Source organism: Pristiophorus japonicus, chromosome 16 (assembly GCF_044704955.1).
Source record: "Pristiophorus japonicus isolate sPriJap1 chromosome 16, sPriJap1.hap1, whole genome shotgun sequence".
Lineage (NCBI taxonomy): Eukaryota > Metazoa > Chordata > Chondrichthyes > Pristiophoridae > Pristiophorus > Pristiophorus japonicus.
In genome coordinates this window covers 4737022-4756764 of record NC_091992.1, presented here as the reverse complement: position 1 = coordinate 4756764, position 19743 = coordinate 4737022, and the positions used below count along the sequence as shown (strand labels likewise).

The window sequence follows — 19743 nt, the reverse complement described above, 5'->3', positions numbered from 1 at the left end:
CGTGGGGGGGGGGTGAGCACGTGGAGGGGGGTGAGCACGTGGGGGGGGGGTGAGCACGTGGGGGGGGGGGGTGAGCACGTGGGGGGGGGGGGGTGAGCACGTGGGGGGGGGGGGGTGAGCACGTGGGGGGGGGGGGTGAGCACGTGGGGGGGGGGGTGAGCACGTGGGGGGGGGGGGTGAGCACGTGGGGGGGGGGGTGAGCACGTGGGGGGGGGGTGAGCACGTGGGGGGGGGGGTGAGCACGTGGGGGGGGGGGTGAGCACGTGGGGGGGGGGTGAGCACGTGGGGGGGGGGGGTGAGCACGTGGGGGGGGGGTGAGCACGTGGGGGGGGGTGAGCACGTGGGGGGGGGGTGAGCACGTGGGGGGGCGGGGTGAGCACGTGGGGGGTGGGGTGAGCATGTGGGGGGTGGGGTGAGCATGTGGGGGGTGGGGGTGAGCATGTGGGGTGGGTGGGGGTGGGTGGGGTGAGCATGTGGGGGGGTGGGGTGAGCATGTGGGGGGTGGGGTGAGCATGTGGGGGGGGGTGTGAGCATGTGGGGGGGGGGGGGGGGTGTGAGCATGTGGGGGGGGGGGGGGGTTTGTGCAATACTTACGGTAACTCATTATTCAGCAGCTTACAGGTGAGCCAGACTCGGTCCACTTCCTGCAACGGAGGAGCAGCCCATTACTGGACAATAATCCATCCGCCCTTTACAACAACAACTTGCATTCATAAAGCGCCTTTAACATAGCAAAAAGGCCCTCCACAGGCGTGTAAATCGGGGGGGGAGCAGAAGCAACACACACTCACTGACTACAGACAGCGGCGGCACTCACTCACCACGATCTGCAGGGAGAAGACGTTGAAGCTGATGTTGTGTAGCGACAGGAAGCCGATGGAGCCGATTTTTAAATCCACATTTAGCCAATTGTGGATGAACTGCGTGACCATCCATGATAGCAGCCACCTGCAGAGAGAGAGAGAGAGAGAGAGAGAGAGAGAGAGAGAAAGAGAGAGAGAGCCAGAGAGAGAGAGAGAGCCAAAGAGAGAGAGAAAGAGAGAGAGCCAGAGAGAGAGAGCAAGAGAGAGAGCGAGAGCGAGAGCGAGAGCGCGAGAGAGAGAGAGAGAGAGAAGAGAGAGAGAGAGAGAGAGAGAGAGAGAGAGAGCCAGAGAGAGAGAGAGCAAGAGAGCAAGAGCCAGAGAGAGAGCAAGAGAGCGAGAGCGCGAGAGAGAGAGAGCGAGAGAGCGAGAGAGCGAGAGAGAGCCAGAGAGAGAGAGCCAGAGAGAGAGAGCCAGAGAGAGAGAGCCAGAGAGAGAGAGCCAGAGAGAGAGAGAGCGAGAGAGCAAGAGCGAGAGCGCGAGAGAGAGAGAGAGAGAGAGAGAGCCAGAGAGAGAGAGAGCAAGAGAGCAAGAGCCAGAGAGAGAGCAAGAGAGCGAGAGCGCGAGAGAGAGCGAGAGAGCGAGAGAGAGCCAGAGAGAGAGAGCCAGAGAGAGAGAGAGCGAGAGAGCAAGAGCGAGAGCGCGAGAGAGCGAGAGCGAGAGCGAGAGCGAGAGCGAGAGCGAGAGCGAGAGAGCCAGAGAGAGAGAGAGCGAGAGAGAGAGCGAGAGCGCGAGAGAGAGAGCGAGAGAGCCAGCGAGAGAGAGAGCGAGAGAGAGAGCGAGAGAGAGAGCGCGAGAAAGAGAGAGAGAGCGAGAGAGAGCAAGAGAGCCAGAGAGAGAGCCAGAGAGAGAGCCAGAGAGAGAGAGAGAGCCAGAGAGAGCGAGAGAGAGCCAGAGAGAGCGGGAGAGAGAGAGAGAGAGAGAGCGAGAGAGAGCAAGAGAGAGCCAGCGAGAGAGAGAGAGAAAGAGCCAGCGAGAGAGAGAGAGAAAGAGCCAGCGAGAGAGAGAGCGAGAGAGAGAGAGAGCGAGAGAGAGCGAGAGAGAGAGAGAGCGAGAGAGAGAGAGCGCGAGAGAGAGAGCGAGAGAGAGCGCAAAAGAGAGAGCGAGAGAGACAGACAGACAGACAGACAGACAGAGAGAGAGAGACAGAGGTTAGAATATCACACAACACCTGACATGAACACCAGAGATCTCACTGACGTGTAACTGGGTCGGAATTCTCACGATGCGTTCTCTGGCACTGTTACAGACCGAGCAACAAAATGCTGTCATTCAGATTGGAGTGTATCAGGAGCAAAGCACTAGGGGCTGTTCCACACTGGGGTACAGTACTGGTGGGTACAGGTCTGTCACTGTATAACACTGGGTACAGTACTGGTGGGTACAGGTCTGTCACTGTATAACACTGGGGTACAGTACTGGTGGGTACAGGTCTGTCACTGTATAACACTGGGGTACAGTACTGGTGGGTACAGGTCTGTCACTGTATAACACTGGGTACAGTACTGGTGGGTACAGGTCAGTCACTGTATAACACTGGGGTACAGTACTGGTGGGTACAGGTCTGTCACTGTATAACACTGGGGTACAGTACTGGTGGGTACAGGTCTGTCACTGTATAACACTGGGGTACAGTACTGGTGGGTACAGGTCTGTCACTGTATAACACTGGGGTACAGTACTGGTGGGCACAGGTCTGTCACTGTATAACACTGGGGTACAGTACTGGTGGGTACCGGTCTGTCACTGTATAACACTGGGGTACTGTACTGGTGGGTACAGGTCTGTCACTGTATAACACTGGGGTACAGTACTGGTGGGTACAGGTGTGTCACTGTATAACACGGATACAGCACTGGTGGGTACAGGTCTGACACTGTATAACACTGGGGTACAGTACTGGTGGGTACAGGTGTGTCACTGTATAACACTGGGGTACAGTACTGGTGGGTACAGGTCTGTCACTGTATAACACTGGGGTACAGTACTGGTGGGTACAGGTCTGTCACTGTATAACACTGGAGTACAGTACTGGTGGGTACAGGTCTGTCACTGTATAACACTGGGGTACAGTACTGGTGGGTACAGGTCTGTCACTGTATAACACTGGAGTACAGTACTGGTGGGTACAGGTCTGTCACTGTATAACACTGGGGTACAGTACTGGTGGGTACAGGTCTGTCACTGTATAACACTGGGGTACAGTACTGGTGGGCACAGGTCTGTCACTGTATAACACTGGGGTACAGTACTGGTGGGTACCGGTCTGTCACTGTATAACACTGGGGTACTGTACTGGTGGGTACAGGTCTGTCACTGTATAACACTGGGGTACAGTACTGGTGGGTACAGGTGTGTCACTGTATAACACGGATACAGCACTGGTGGGTACAGGTCTGACACTGTATAACACTGGGGTACAGTACTGGTGGGTACAGGTCAGTCACTGTATAACACTGGGGTACAGTACTGATGGGTACAGATCTGACACTGTATAACACTGGGGTACAGTACTGGTGGGTACAGGTGTGTCACTGTATAAAACGGATACAGCACTGGTGGGTACAGGTCTGTCAGTGTATAACACTGGGGTACAGTACTGGTGGGTACAGGTCAGTCACTGTATAACACTGGGGTACAGTACTGGTGGGTACAGGTCTGTCGCTGTATAACACTGGGTACATTACTGGGTACTGCATTGCCAGACCCCTCTCCCCTTCTCCTTCACACTCTGCAGGATTCTAAACACTGTTATTTCGCAGGCTTGTTTCTCAGGTGTTGAATCCAAATTACACGGCGTAGTTTGATCATGGTCGCCCTCCATAACCAACACATTCCCCAGCCCAACGTACCGAGGTGGCACCGCCATTGTGGGCTGACACACACGGGTGGATTTTCAATGAGACACTAACCAGGAGAGGAGTGGGGCAATCATGTGGCACAGTACATGGTTACTTTTGGGCACGTGTGGAAGGAAATGGCCTTTCCTTTTGGAGCAGTGGACTCTCCTGTTGTAAACTGCCTGGTGTCCTTTTTCCCGCAGACACGTGAATTGCCTGGGACGTCCCGGCAGGTATCGGTGCTGGCGAGACCCTCAGTGGTGGGCGACAGGAGTGGGATGTCGGGTCTAAGGCAAAGCTCAAGGGCCTCTGACCAATGTTCCCCTCAAGTTGCGTGGCCTGATCTGCGGCTCCCACGCAGGACGCTCAACGGCGTTACAACTGAAATAACCAGCGTCAGCTAGTGGCTCAGTGGGCAGCACCCTCGCCTCTGAGTCAGAAGGTTGTGGGTTCAAGTCCTACTCCAGGAACTTCAGCACAAAAAAAATCCAGGCTGACACTCCCGTGCAGTACTGATGGAGCGCCGCACTGTCGGAGGGCCAGCACTGAGGGAGCGCCACACTGTCAGAGGGCCAGCACTGAGGGAGCGCCGCACTGTCGGAGGGGCGGTGCTGAGGGAGCGCCGCACTGTCGGAGGGGCAGTGCTGAGGGAGCACCACACTGTCAGAGGGCCAGCACTGAGGGAGCGCCGCACTGTCGGAGGGGCGGTGCTGAGGGAGCGCCGCACTGTCGGAGGGGCAGTGCTGAGGGAGCACCACACTGTCAGAGGGCCAGCACTGAGGGAGCGCCGCACTGTCGGAGGGGCGGTGCTGAGGGAGCGCCGCACTGTCGGAGGGGCAGCACTGAGGGAGTGCCACAGTCAGAGGGGCAGTACTGAGGGAGCGCCGCACTGTCGGAGGGGCAGTGCTGAGGGAGCACCACACTGTCGGAGGGGCAGTGCTGAGGGAGTGTCGGAGGGGCAGTACTGAGAGAGTGTCGGAGGGGCAGTACTGAGGGAGCACCGCACTGTCGGAGGGGCAGTACTGAGGGAGTGCCGCACTGTCGGAGGGGCAGTACTGAGGGAGCGCCGCACTGTCGGAGGGACGGTACTGAGGGAGCGCCGCACTGTCGGAGGGACGGTACTGAGGGAGCGCCGCACTGTCGGAGGGACGGTACTGAGGGAGTGCCGCGCTGTCGGAGGGGCGGTACTGAGGGAGTGTCGGAGGGGCGGTACTGAGGGAGTGTCGGAGGGGCGGTACTGAGGGAGTGTCGGAGGGGCAGTACTGAGGGAGTGCCGCACTGTCGGAGGGGCGGTACTGAGGGAGTGTTGGAGGGGCAGTACTGAGGGAGTGCCGCACTGTCGGAGGGGCAGTGCTGAGGGAGCACCACACTGTCAGAGGGCCAGCACTGAGGGAGCGCCGCACTGTCGGAGGGGCGGTGCTGAGGGAGCGCCGCACTGTCGGAGGGGCAGCACTGAGGGAGTGCCACAGTCAGAGGGGCAGTACTGAGGGAGCGCCGCACTGTCGGAGGGGCAGTGCTGAGGGAGCACCACACTGTCGGAGGGGCAGTGCTGAGGGAGTGTCGGAGGGGCAGTACTGAGAGAGTGTCGGAGGGGCAGTACTGAGGGAGCACCGCACTGTCGGAGGGGCAGTACTGAGGGAGTGCCGCACTGTCGGAGGGGCAGTACTGAGGGAGCGCCGCACTGTCGGAGGGACGGTACTGAGGGAGCGCCGCACTGTCGGAGGGACGGTACTGAGGGAGCGCCGCACTGTCGGAGGGACGGTACTGAGGGAGTGCCGCGCTGTCGGAGGGGCGGTACTGAGGGAGTGTCGGAGGGGCGGTACTGAGGGAGTGTCGGAGGGGCGGTACTGAGGGAGTGTCGGAGGGGCAGTACTGAGGGAGTGCCGCACTGTCGGAGGGGCGGTACTGAGGGAGTGTTGGAGGGGCAGTACTGAGGGAGCGCCGCACTGTCGGAGGGGCAGTACTGAGGGAGCGCCGCACTGTCGGAGGGGCAGTACTGAGGGAGTGCCGTACTGTCGGAGGGGCAGTACTGAGGGAGCGCCGCACTGTCGGAGGGGCAGTACTGAGGGGGTGCCGTCTTTTGGATGAGATGTAAAATTGAGGCTCCATTTGCCCGTGGCACTATTTCGAAGAAGAGCAGGGGCGGTGTCCTGGGGCCAATATTTATCCCTCAATCAACATCACTAAAACAGATTTTCTGGGTCATTATCACATCGCTGTTTGTGGGAGCTTGCTGTGCACAAATTAACTGCCGTGTTTCCCACATTACAACAGCGACTGCACTCCAAAAGTACTTCATTGCCTGTAAAGCGCTTTGAGATGTCTGGTGGTCGTGAAAAGCCCAATATAAATGCAAGTCTTTCTTTTGTTTTTTTTAAACCACATCGACACGAGAAACTGAATGGGCCGCGCACCCAAAAAACAATCAGCAGGAGCATTCCAGCCGACACTGCCATCCGTCGTTTGGCTTTGCGCTGCGATGACCAGAGCACGGCCACATGGCAGAACGACACAGCACAGGAGGTCATTCTGCCCATCGTGCCTGCACCCGACGACCAAGGAACAACATTTTACAGAGCCGCTCACAGCCACAGGAAATCTCAAAGCTCTTCCCAGCCGACAAAAGAGTTTTACTCTGTATCTAACCCCGTGCTGTACTTGCCCTGGGAGTGTTTGATGGGACAGTGTAGAGGGAGCTTTACTCTGTATCTAACCCCCTGTACCTGCCCTGGGAGTGTTTGATGGGACAGTGTAGAGGGAGCTTTACTCTGTATCTAACCCCCTGTACCTGCCCTGGGAGTGTTTGATGGGACAGTGTAGAGGGAGCTTTACTCTGTATCTAACCCCGTGCTGTACCTGCCCTGGGAGTGTTTGATGGGACAGTGTAGAGGGAGCTTTACTCTGTATCTAACCCCCTGTACCTGCCCTGGGAGTGTTTGATGGGACAGTGTAGAGGGAGCTTTACTCTGTCAGTGTGAGGGGGGGGGAGATTGGCCTCAGGACCCTTTTCCTCACAGGACAGACCCCCGGGTACCCCACACTCCTTGTCCCCCCCCCTCCCGGCCCACGAGCACCAGACCCCCCGGGTACCTCACCCCCCGGGCCCCGCACTCACCGGCCCACCAGCACCAGGCCCAGCGCCGCGGCCGCCAGCGACAGCGCGCCCAGCACCAGCGCCATGGTGCAGCCCCGCGGGTCACAGGTCAGCGGTCGCCGGCAGTCGCGCCGGACGCGCGTCACGGCCCGGCCGCCGGAAGTGGCGCCGCTGTGGGCGGGGCTCCATCCACACCAGGCCAGGTCCAGCCTTGCTGTAGCGCCTTTCACCCGGCCAGCAGCGTTTTACAGCCAATCAGGGCACGTGTTTCGGCGTGCAGTGCAATGTGGGAAAGACAGCAGGCAATGTGAGCACAGCAAGCTCCCACACACAGTACTGCCCCTCCGACAATGCGGCACTCCCTCAGTACTGCCCCTCCGACAGTGCGGCGCTCCCTCAGTACTGCCCCTCCGACAGTGCAGGACTCCATCAGTACTGCCCCTCCGACAGTGCGGGGCTCCCTCAGTACTGCCCCTCCGACAGTGCGGCGCTCCCTCAGTACTGCCCCTCCGACAGTGCGGCACTCCCTCAGTACTGCCCCTCCGACAGTGCGGCACTCCCTCAGTACTGCCCCTCCGACAGTGCGGCACTCCCTCAGTACTGTCCCTCCGACAGTGCAGCACTCCCTCAGTACTGCCCCTCCGACAGTGCGGCACTCCCTCAGTACTGCCCCTCCGACAGTGCGGCACTCTCTCAGCACTGCCCCTCCGACAGTGCGGCACTCCCTCAGTACTGCCCCTCCGACAGTGCGGCGCTCCCTCAGTACCGCCCCTCCGACAGTGCGGCGCTCCCTCAGTACTGCCCCTCCGACAGTGCTCCCTCAGTACTGCCCCTCCGCCAGTGCAGAGCTCCCTCAGTACTGCTCTGGGAGTGTCGGTCTGGATTATGTGCTGAAGTCTCTGGAGTGGGACTTGAACCCACAACTTTCTGCCTCGAGACAAGAGCCACAGATGACGTTGCACAGAAGGTCCTTTTATAGATAGAAGGTGTGTCTGTGACTGGGATGAGTAATCAGAGAGCTGGGGGGCGGTGGGGGTGGGGCACGGATGGATAAAGTTTCTGTTATTTCAGGAAGAGTGACTGTCACCAAATAGATGCCCTCTCGCAGGAGGCTGTGCTGTTTGCACTTCGATTCAGTATTTCCAGTTCTCAGACACATCAGGTGTGGCTGATTAACCAACCAAATATTTGTGTAATTTTTCCATATGGTCACAGGTTCTCCCTTGTCCTTCCCAGCCTCTCCCGTGACTTTGGCCCAGCTGCTGTTTCACCTTCAACTGAGTTTAACGCAGGACATTTGCGGAGCCTACGTTTTAACACGAGGCGTAACTGAGCCCGACACAGGCCAAAAATGTCCTAACAAAGGGCCCGATGTTAGTTCCCACATCGCAAGTCACGTGCCTTCTATCTTCCATTGCAGATATTTATTTCCCTTATTCTCCCGACTCCTGTGCAGTACCACAGCTGCCTCATCCAAATGGCCCTTCTGCACTTGTGAGCCTAGGCTGTGAATGTTGACCATGGGGAGCATCACATCGGAACCTAATGCACCCCTCACCCTCCCCACACGGACATATGCCGGCAGGAGTCGTTGGTATTGGTCAGAAGGAAGACTGAACAGTTTCTCCGCCCCCTCGCATTATTTCTCAGCCCCACAGGTGCTGAGGCCAATTGTACCGATCACCACTCCCCCCTCCACCGAGATCCGTGAACTCAGCACAGACCTGGGAGCTACCCATCGCACTGGGAGCCCCTTCACCACACGGACTGCAGCGGTTCAAGGCGACAGCTCACCACCACCTTCTTAAGGGGCAATTAGGGACGGGCAATAAATGCCGGCCTTGCCAGCGATAATCACAACCCGAACAAATTTTATAAAAGGTGATGAGTGTCGGTGCTAACCTCATTAGTTGGAGAAACTATTGGATGAATTGGCAGCAGCTGATTGGTCCTTGAACTCACTGTGTGGCCATGTGATTCTTCCACTGCAGGAACTGGGAACAACTTGCATTTACATAGCGCCTTTAACGCAGTGAGACGTCCCAACGTGCTTCAAACAAAATTTGGCACCAAGCAACATAAGGAGATATTTGGGCAAGCGATCCGAAGTTTGGCCAAAGAGGAAGGTTTGACATGTCAGCTGTGGCCCAGCACACAGCTCTTTCACCTTCAATCGAGCATCTTAGGGGAGGAGAGAGAGGCAGAGATCACACTCACACAATCAGCACAACACAAACACTTCGAGTAGGTTCTTTATTCATTGAGAATTGCATTGTCACTCGGTTATACACAGCTTTACACGTCCTAAACTGATCAAAGACGTACAAATAATTTTTTAACACTTAAAGTTGGTCGTGGCTGTTGTGTGTTCCCTGAGGTCGTCGGCAGAGATGTCACTGAACTTAACGAGCAGCTCGTTTACGCTATAGTCCTGTCCACAGTGTTATACAGTGACACACCTGTACCCACCAGTACTGTACCCGTGTTATAGAGTGACAGACCTGTACCCACCAGTACTGTACCCGTGTTATAGAGTGACAGACCTGTACCCACCAGTACTGAACCCCAGTGTTATACAGTGAGAGACCTGTACCCACCAGTACTGTACCCCAGTGTTATACAGTGAGAGACCTGTACCCACCAGTACTGTACCCGTGTTATACAGTGACACACCTGTACCCACCAATACTGTACCCGTGTTATACAGTGACAGACCCGTACCCACCAGTACTGTACCCCAGTGTTATACAGTGAGAGGCCTGTACCCACTAGTACCGTACCCCAGTGTTATACAGTGACAGACCTGTACCCACCAGTACTGTACCCCAGTGTTATACAGTGACACACCTGTACCCACCAGTACTGAACCCATGTTCTCCAGTGACACACCTGTACCCACCAGTACTGTACCCCAGTGTTATACAGTGACACACCTGTACCCCAGTGTTATACAGTGACAGACCTGTACCCACCAGTACTGTACCCCAGTGTTATACAGTGACACACCTGTACCCACCAGTACTGTACCCCAGTGTTATACAGTGACACACCTGTACCCCAGTGTTATACAGTGACAGACCTGTACCCACCAGTACCATACCCGTGTTTTACAGTGACAGACCTGTACCCCCCCCCAGTACTGAACCCCAGTGTTATACAGTGACAGACCTGTACCCCCCCAGTACTGAACCCCAGTGTTATACAGTGACAGACCTGTACCCACCAGTACTGTACCACAGTGTTATACAGTGACAGATCTGTACCCACCAGTACTGTACCCCAGTGTTACAGTGACAGACCTGTACCCCCCAGTACTGTACCCCAGTGTTATACAGTGACACACCTGTACCCCAGTGTTATACAGTGACAGACCTGTACCCACCAGTACCATACCCGTGTTTTACAGTGACAGACCTGTACCCCCCCCCAGTACTGAACCCCAGTGTTATACAGTGACAGACCTGTACCCCCCCAGTACTGAACCCCAGTGTTATACAGTGACAGACCTGTACCCACCAGTACTGTACCACAGTGTTATACAGTGACAGATCTGTACCCACCAGTACTGTACCCCAGTGTTACAGTGACAGACCTGTACCCCCCAGTACTGTACCCCAGTGTTATACAGTGACAGACCTGTACCCACTAGTACTGAACCCCAGTGTTATACAGTGACAGACCTGTACCACCAGTACTGTACCCCAGTGTTATACAGTGACAGACCTGTACCCACCAGTACTGTACCCCAGTGTTATACAGTGACAGACCTGTACCCAGAGTACTGTACCACAGTGTTATACTGTGACAGAATAGTACCCACTTGTACTGTACCCCAGTGTTATACAGTGACAGACCTGTACCCACCAGTACTGTACCCCAGTGTTAGTGACAGACCTGTACCCACCAGTACTGTCCCAGTGTTAGTGACAGACCTGTACCCACCAGTACTGTACCCCAGTGTTAGTGACAGACCTGTACCCACCAGTACTGTACCCCAATGTTATAGTGACAGACCTGTACCCACCAGTACTGTACCCCAGTGTTAGTGACAGACCTGTACCCACCAGTACTGTACCCCAATGTTATAGTGACAGAACTGTACCCAAGTGTTATACAGTGGCAGACTTGTACCCACCAGTACTGTACCCCAGTGTTAAATAGTGACAGACCTGTACCCACCAATACTGTACCCCAGTGTTATACAGTGACAGACCTGTACCCACCAGTACTGTACCCCAGTATTATACAGTGACACACCTGTACCCAGCAGTACTGTACCCCAGTGTTATACAGTGACACACCTGTACCCACCTGTACTGTACCCCAGTGTTATGCAGTGACTGACCTGCACCCACCAGTACTGTACCCCAGTGTTATACAGTGACAGACCTGTACGCCAGTGTTATACAGTGATAGACCTGTACCCACCAGTACTGTACCCCATTTTTAGTGACAGACCTGTACCCCAGTGTTATACAGTGACAGATCTGTACCCACCAGTACTGTACCCATGTTACAGTGACAGACCTGTACCCACCAGTACTGTACCCATGTTAGTGACAGACCTGTACCCACCAGTACTGTACCCCAGTGTTATAGTGACAGACCTGTACCCCAGTGTTATACAGTGACAGACCTGTACCCACCAGTACGTACCCCAGTGTTATAGTGACAGACCTGTACCCCAGTGTTATACAGTGACAGACCTGTACCGACCAGTACTATACTCCAGTGTTATACAGTGACAGACCTATACCCACCAGTACTGTACCCCAGTGTTATACAGAGACAGACCTGTACCCACCAGTACTGTACCCCAGTGTTATACAGTGACAGACCTGTACCCACCAGTACTGTACCCCAGTGTTATGCAGTGACTGACCTGCACCCACCAGTACTGTACCCCAGTGTTATACAGTGACAGACCTGTACCCACCAGTACTATACTCCAGTGTTATACAGTGACAGACCTGTACCCACCAGTACTGTACCCCAGTGTTATACAGTGACACACCAGTACCCACCCATACTGTACCCCAGTGTTATACAGTGACAGATCTGTACCCACCAGTACTGTACCCCAGTGTTAGTGACAGACCTGTACCCCAGTGTTATACAGTGACAGATCTGTACCCACCAGTACTGTACCCATGTTACAGTGACAGACCTGCACCCACCAGTACTGTACCCCAGTGTTATAGTGACAGACCTGTACCCGTGTTATACAGTGACAGACCTGTACCCACCAGTACTGTACCCGTGTTATACAGTGACAGACCTGTACCCACCAGTACTGTACCCCAGTGTTATACAGTGACAGACCTGTACCCACCAGTACTGTACCCCAGTGTTATACAGTGACAGACCTGTACCCACCAGTACTGTACCCATGTTAGTGACAGACTTGTACCCACCAGTACTGTACCCCAGTGTTATACAGTGATAGACCTGTACCCCAGTGTTATAGTGACAGACCTGTACCCACCAGTACTGAACCAGTGTTCTCCAGTAACACACCTGTACCCACCAGTACTGTACCCCAGTGTTATACAGTGACACACCTGTACCCCAGTGTTATACAGTGACAGACCTGTACCCACCAGTACTGTACCCCAGTGTTATACAGTGACACACCTGTACCCACCAGTACTGTACCCCAGTGTTATACAGTGACACACCTGTACCCCAGTGTTATACAGTGACAGACCTGTACCCACCAGTACCATACCCGTGTTTTACAGTGACAGACCTGTACCCCCCCCAGTACTGAACCCCAGTGTTATACAGTGACAGACCTGTACCCTCCCAGTACTGAACCCCAGTGTTATAGTGACAGACCTGTACCCACCAGTACTGTACCACAGTGTTATACAGTGACAGATCTGTACCCACCAGTACTGTACCCCAGTGTTAGTGACAGACCTGTACCCCCCAGTACTGTACCCCAGTGTTATACAGTGACAGACCTGTACCCACTAGTACTGAACCCCAGTGTTATACAGTGGCAGACCTGTACCACCAGTACTGTACCCCAGTGTTATACAGTGACAGACCTGTACCCACCAGTACTGTACCCCAGTGTTACAGTGACAGACCTGTACCCACCAGTACTGTACCCCAGTGTTATACAGTGACAGACCTGTACCCAGAGTACTGTACCACAGTGTTATACTGTGACAGAATAGTACCCACTTGTACTGTACCCCAGTGTTATACAGTGACAGACCTGTACCCACCAGTACTGTACCCCAGTGTTAGTGACAGACCTGTACCCACCAGTACTGTCCCAGTGTTAGTGACAGACCTGTACCCACCAGTACTGTACCCCAGTGTTAGTGACAGACCTGTACCCACCAGTACTGTACCCCAATGTTATAGTGACAGAACTGTACCCAAGTGTTATACAGTGGCAGACTTGTACCCACCAGTACTGTACCCCAGTGTTAAATAGTGACAGACCTGTACCCACCAATACTGTACCCCAGTGTTATACAGTGACAGACCTGTACCCACCAGTACTGTACCCCAGTATTATACAGTGACAGACCTGTACCCAGCAGTACTGTACCCCAGTGTTATACAGTGACACACCTGTACCCACCCGTACTGTACCCCAGTGTTATGCAGTGACTGACCTGCACCCACCAGTACTGTACCCCAGTGTTATAGTGACAGACCTGTACCCCAGTGTTATACAGTGATAGACCTGTACCCACCAGTACTGTACCCCATTGTTAGTGACAGACCTGTACCCCAGTGTTATACAGTGACAGATCTGTACCCACCAGTACTGTACCCATGTTACAGTGACAGACCTGTACCCACCAGTACTGTACCCATGTTAGTGACAGACCTGTACCCACCAGTACTGTACCCCAGTGTTATAGTGACAGACCTGTACCCCAGTGTTATACAGTGACAGACCTGTACCCACCAGTACTGTACCCTAGTGTTATAGTGACAGACCTGTACCCCAGTGTTATACAGTGACAGACCTGTACCCACCAGTACTATACTCCAGTGTTATACAGTGACAGACCTGTACCCACCTGTACTGTACCCCAGTGTTATAGTGACAGACCTGTACCCCAGTGTTATACAGTGACAGACCTGTACCCACCTGTACTGTACCCATGTTACAGTGACAGACCTGTACCCACCAGTACTATACCCCAGTGTTATACAGCGACAGACCTGTACCCACCAGTACTGTACCCCAGTGTTATACAGTGACAGACCTGTACCCACCTGTACTGTACCCATGTTACAGTGACAGATCTGTACCCACCAGTACTGTACCCATGTTAGTGACAGACCTGTACCCACCAGTACTGTACCCCAGTGTTATAGTGACAGACCTGTACCCCAGTGTTATACAGTGACAGACCTGTACCCACCAGTACTGTACCCTAGTGTTATAGTGACAGACCTGTACCCCAGTGTTATACAGCGACAGACCTGTACCCACCAATACTGTACCCATGTTACAGTGACAGACCTGTACCCACCAGTACTGTACCCCAGTGTTATACAGTGACAGGACTGTACCCCCCAGTACTGTACCCCAGTGTTAGTGACAGACCTGTACCCACCAGTACTGTACCCCAGTGTTAGTGACAGACCTGTACCCACCAGTACTGTACCCCAGTGTTATACAGTGACAGACTTGTACCCAAAAGGAATGTCTAACACAAACACAGGGAACCGGGCTGCACACTCCCGGGAAATACTCACTGAAAATCCCGCAAGTCTCTGACTGGGTGCCAAGAGAGGGAGAAAGAGAAAGCACAAGAGAGCCAGGGTGAGGTGGAGAGAAAGCGAGAGCGCTTGCAAGAAGGTGAGAGGGAGAGGCAGAGAGCGAGCCTGAGACAGAGCGAGAGGAACGACGTGCGAGTGTGTGCACGTGTTGGAGGGATAGAGATACTGAGTCTGCTCGAGAGTGGCACAGAGCGCGGGAGGGAGAGACACACAGATCACCCTGGCACACCAAGACCCGATGCAGCAAGCAGCTCACAGTCGAAGCCTGTGAAGGGACTCGGGTCCGGTCTGGGCGGGGGCTGATTTTCGGCGGAGCGATGAAACTCCAAGGGCAGCTTCTGCAGCAGGTCGGGATCGAAGGACAAGCCCAGGAAGAAGCGGTGTTCCCGGAACGCATCGAGCCGGTGCAGGCGGAGCTGGGGGTCGCTGCACAGGAGCTGGAGTGGAAGCAGAGAGAGCGTGATCGCGAAAGCGGGTGCGTGTGGCCGCGCGTGTACTCCCCGCCAACCCACGGTGGCTCTGCCACGGTCGGATTCTCCGGCAACCCCCCCCCAGCGGCCCTGTGTCAACCTAGTGAGCACCAGCAGGCAATTCGACTGTGGGGGCATCACAGCCGAGCCTGCTCCTGTCTTCAGTCACCGTCCGCGTGCCCACGATCCAGCAGGGGGCACTGGAGAGCAACAAGGAGCAGGCACCCTGGCTGATCCCCGATCCCCCCCCCCCCCCCCCCCAAATCCGCTCCTGCCAACTGAGGGGCACCAAGGACAACTGGTGTGTCTCCGACTGCGCCCACTCACACCCCACCCCACACCGGCTGACTCAAACAACTCCCCCCACCCACCAGGGAACAGAACCTAGTTCAAATGTCCCAACTGAGTGAGGTGGGCCTGTAACCATCGGCCTCAGTACCCACAGAGTGGGGGGGGGGGGGGTGGGGTGATTGGGGCGTGGGCAGGTCAGAGAAACCCTTGTGTTCCCGATCCTGATCAGGATCCCGCGACTCCTTCTGCAAAGTGCAGGTGGCAGTCGAGCAATCGGGCTCGTGGGTGTGACGCCCCATGCGGTCAAATAGCCCACGGACATGAGGCTCGTGTGACGAGCGGACGAGGTACCGGGGGGGAGGGGAGGGGAAGGGGCCTGGCTGGGAGCCCTGAAACTGTGCCCCAATACAGGAGGAGAAATGGAACGGTGAGGACGATTAACCCGACTGTACCTCTGCGAGTAGGAAGGCGAGGCTCTGACTGATGGAGGCCGGCGGGACGATGTCCGCCCGCTGCACGCTGACCAGCATCGCGGCGTGATCGCGCTGAGGGTCCACGGGGAACTGCGGGACAGACAGCGAGACCCGTTAGCGGCAACAGCACGAGGCGTGCTTCCTACTTTTACCATCATCCAGCCACAGCAACGTAACTCACACAAACTCTGACACAAACTGGAGGGAGGGGGGGGGGTGGGGGGCTGGGGAGCGCAGTCGGGGGGGCTGGGGAGCGCAGTCGGGGGGGCGCTCAGACAGGGGGGCTATGGAGAGCGATGTTTCCTGTATTTTTAGGGGGTCCGTCCAGCCCCTTTAACAGTTATGCGCTGTTTTTTCAATTGAAAAGCTGGCTCACCGGCAACTTTGTTGGGGAGGGTTAATGTTCAGCTGTCCCTGTCACATTCTCCCCCCCCCCCCGAGCCCACCCCCACCCCGCCATAGCTCTGAACTCGCATCCTGCTCGAGATTCTCCCCAATCTCCGCACTCACACCCGGCGATGCACCTCGGCCAGAACCTCGCAATAATGGCCCGCTTTGTTTTCCCGTGATCATCTAAACCCTCCCCGTCTCGCCCCAGAATCAGGGCATGTGGGTCGGAGACATTCCCCCACATCCATTCGGGACCCTCGCAGCGTCCATCCCACCCCCCCCCCCCCAGGACGGCTGCTTCACCGAGGGTTGAGAGGACAGAACACAATCCCACTGCCCCACCAGGTCCCCAACCCAGGTACACGGTAAACTCAACACAAACCCGAGCTCTTCCGATGTTTGCTACAACAACTTGTATTTATATCGCGCCTTTAACGCAGTAAAACGGCCCTAGGGCAGTCACAGGAGCGTAAGTCAGACCAGATTGGACACTGAGCCACATAGGGAGATATTGAGACAGGCGACCAAAACCTTGATCGAAGAGCTAGGTTTAAGGAGCATCTTAAAGGAGGAGAGGAGGAGAGGTTTAGGGAGGGAGTTCCAGAGCTTGGGGCCCAGGCAGCTGAAGGCACGGCCACCGATGGTGGGGTGTCAGAGACAGGGGGGACGCGGGGGGGCGAGGCGGTAGGGGGACGCGGCGCTCGGCGGAGAGCGCCCGGTGCAGAGAGTACGGTGCAGCGAGAGAGACAGACGTCACAGGGTAGGTGAGGATGGGGCAAGGGCCATCGGTCCCTCACACGTTACCCCAGCTCGCGCTGGGCTGTGGTTTCTCTGTCGTTACCTTGCCAGCGACCAGGGTGTAGAGGAGGACTCCGAGGGACCACCAGTCAGCCGCGTGATTGTAGGGGCTGCCCCGCAGCACTTCAGGAGCTGCGAACAGCAACAGGTCAGACATGAAGAAGAGGAGAGCCTCGGGCAGGGTTACAGATACTGAGCTGTGGCTTGGACCTGTGCACTGAAAGGTTCAGTCAGCATCGGGATAGAATCCAGCCGGGACCCGGCCCCCTGCCCGTCCATCGTCCCCCCGCCCACACTCGGCTTTGATGCCCGTTAGTGCCACCACACGTCCTATTGCAAGTCCCCTCCACTCCAGCTCTTGGTCACATTTCCCAGCAAGCAACCCGGCTCTGTGACACGATAGGACTGAGATGAGGAAGAATTTCTTCACTCAGAGGGTGGTGAATCTTTGAAATTCTCTGCCCCAGAGGGCTGTGGAGGTTCAGTCATTGAGTATATTTAAGGCTGAGTTCAATAGATTTTTGGACACTTCTGGAATCAAGGGACATGGGGATTGGGCGGGAGTTGAGGTCGAAGATCAGCCGTGAACTTATTGAATGGCGGAGCAGGCTCGAGGGCTGAATGGCCGACTCCTGCTCCTATTTCTTGTATGTGACCTTATCCCCCCCGCCCCCCCCCCCCACCCCCCACCGACCTTGCCCCCGGGGTCAGCGACCTAACTGCCCCCACCCGCCCCGCCCCCGCCCCTCCCCACCCCCCCGTGCCCTTACTCCGGGGTCAGCAACCTTACCCACCCAACCCCCCCAATGACCTTGCCCCCAGGGTCAGCGACCTTACCCATGTACTGCACAGTTCCACAGATCGTGTTGGCCCTCTCACCACGGCACAGTCTACGTGACAAACCAAAATCCGTCAACTTGAGGTGGCCTGAGAGAGAGAGAGAGGTAAGTGTTGTACCTTGTGCGTTAACAGTACTGATCCATTACAGACAGCGACACATTACACAACCTGTGAACACCCCCATTCAGTGCCTGCCAACTCCTACTTACCTCGTTCACTCAGAAGAACATTCTCCATCTGAAAGAGTCAAAGTTCAAAGTTTAACAGCTGATCCTTAAAACGGTTGGAACATAAGAAATAGGAGGAGTTGGCCAATTGGGCCCTCGAGCCTGCTCCGCCATTCAATAAGATCATGGCTGATCTGATCATGGACTCAGCTCCACTTCCCTGCCCGCTCCCCATAACCCTTTATTCCCTTATTGCTCAAAAATCTGTCTATCTCCACCTTAAATATATTCAATGACCCAGCCTCCACAGCTCTCTGGAGCAGGGAATTCCACAGATCCACGACCCTCTGAGAAGAAATTCCTCCTCATCTCAGTTTTAAATGGGCGACCCCTTATTCTGAAACTGTGTCTCCTAGTTTTAGTTTCCCCTATGAGTGGAAACATCTTCTCTGCATCCACCTTGTCCAGCCCCCTCATAATCTTATACGTTTCAATAAGATCACCTCTCATTCTTCTGAATTCCAATGAGTATAGGCCCAACCTGCTCAACCTATCTTCATAAGTCAACCCCCTCATCTCAGGAATCAACCGAGTGAACCTTCTCTGAACTGCCTCTAATGCAAGTATATCCTTCCTTAAATACGGAGACCAAAACTGCACGCAGTACTCCAGGTGTGGCCTCACCAATACCCTGTACAGTTGTAGCAGGACTTCTCTGCTTTTATACACTATCCCCCTTGCAATAAAGGCCAACATTCCATTTGCCTTCCTGATCACTTGCTGTACCTGCATACTAACTTTTTGTGTTTCATGCACAAGGACCCCCAGGTCCCTCTGTACTGCAACACTTTCTCCATTTAAATAATAACTTGCTCTTTGATTTTTTTTTCTGCCAAAGTGCATGACCTCACACTTTCCAACATTATACTCCATCTGCCAAATTTTTGCCCACTCACTTAAACCTGTCTACCGTCAGCAAACTTGACAACATTACACTCGGTCCCTTATCCAAGACATTAATATCGATTGGTGTTCAACGACTGGCCCCAGAAGGTGAGGAGGTTTGACAGCAGATGCCTGGACTGGGCAGGATGCAGTGGTGCGTCCCTCTCCTACTCCAACTCAATCCCAGGGCCTCAGATCCCTGCTGTTCAGCACCACACCCCCGCGGCCCGATTTATCTCTGCTCCTCTCCAGCAGTCAGTGGCTCCCCTGCACACGGACCCTCATTGCCCCCACCCCCACCCGCTGGGAGACAACTGGCACGCGGAGCGGAGCGGAGGGTCCCTACCTTCACATCTCGATGAACGACTCCAAAATCGTGGAGGAAACCTGATGGTGTAAAAACGTCAAGATTTAAATAGAGCCTCGAACAACCCAAACAACAAAGACCTGCATTTCTATAGCACCACCTCAGTGCCACAGCCAATGAAGCACCTTTTGAAGTATAGTCACTGTTGTAATGTGGGAAATGCAGCAGCCATAATTGCGCACAGCAAGCTCCCAACAGCATTGTGATAATGACCAAATAATCTGTTGTTGTTATGTTGATTGAGGGATAAATATTGGGCCCGGACACCGGTGAGAACTTCCCTGCTGCTCTTAGTGCCATGGGATCTTTTATGTACACCTGAGGGGGCAGATGGGGCCTCGGTTTAATGTCTCATCCAAAAAATGGTACCTCGGCAGCGCAGCACTCCCTCAGGGCTGCCCCTCCGACAGCACGGCGCTCCCTCAGGGCTGCCCCTCCGACAGCACGGCG

At 55.3% G+C, this 19743-nt stretch overlaps 3 protein-coding genes across 3 annotated transcripts in view; 1 reads left to right on the top strand and 2 right to left on the bottom strand.

Moving 5' to 3' along the window:
* The window catches only part of LOC139226907 (bridge-like lipid transfer protein family member 2), a 73496-nt gene extending 66582 nt beyond the window's left edge, over positions 1-6914 (bottom strand). The window contains 3 exon segments of the mRNA XM_070858000.1: positions 595-644; positions 822-948; positions 6816-6914. Of these exon segments, the coding sequence (XP_070714101.1) occupies positions 595-644; positions 822-948; positions 6816-6880 (242 nt within the window). The 5' untranslated portion in view covers positions 6881-6914.
* A 2034-nt stretch (positions 6915-8948) lies between these two features.
* The window catches only part of vtna (vitronectin a), a 101110-nt gene continuing 90315 nt past the window's right edge, over positions 8949-19743 (top strand). The window contains exon 1 of the mRNA XM_070856909.1: positions 8949-9038. The gene's annotated coding sequence lies outside the window, so the exon portion shown is untranslated. The remainder of the gene's footprint in view (positions 9039-19743) is intronic.
* The window catches only part of rskrb (ribosomal protein S6 kinase related b), a 37091-nt gene continuing 26381 nt past the window's right edge, over positions 9034-19743 (bottom strand). Inside the window, exons 7-14 of the mRNA XM_070856910.1 lie at positions 19273-19313; positions 18024-18051; positions 17812-17901; positions 17018-17106; positions 15766-15876; positions 12073-14989; positions 11677-11961; positions 9034-11321 (exon numbers count right to left, since the gene is read on the bottom strand). Of these exons, the coding sequence (XP_070713011.1) occupies positions 14768-14989; positions 15766-15876; positions 17018-17106; positions 17812-17901; positions 18024-18051; positions 19273-19313 (581 nt within the window). The 3' untranslated portion in view covers positions 9034-11321; positions 11677-11961; positions 12073-14767. The remainder of the gene's footprint in view (positions 11322-11676; positions 11962-12072; positions 14990-15765; positions 15877-17017; positions 17107-17811; positions 17902-18023; positions 18052-19272; positions 19314-19743) is intronic.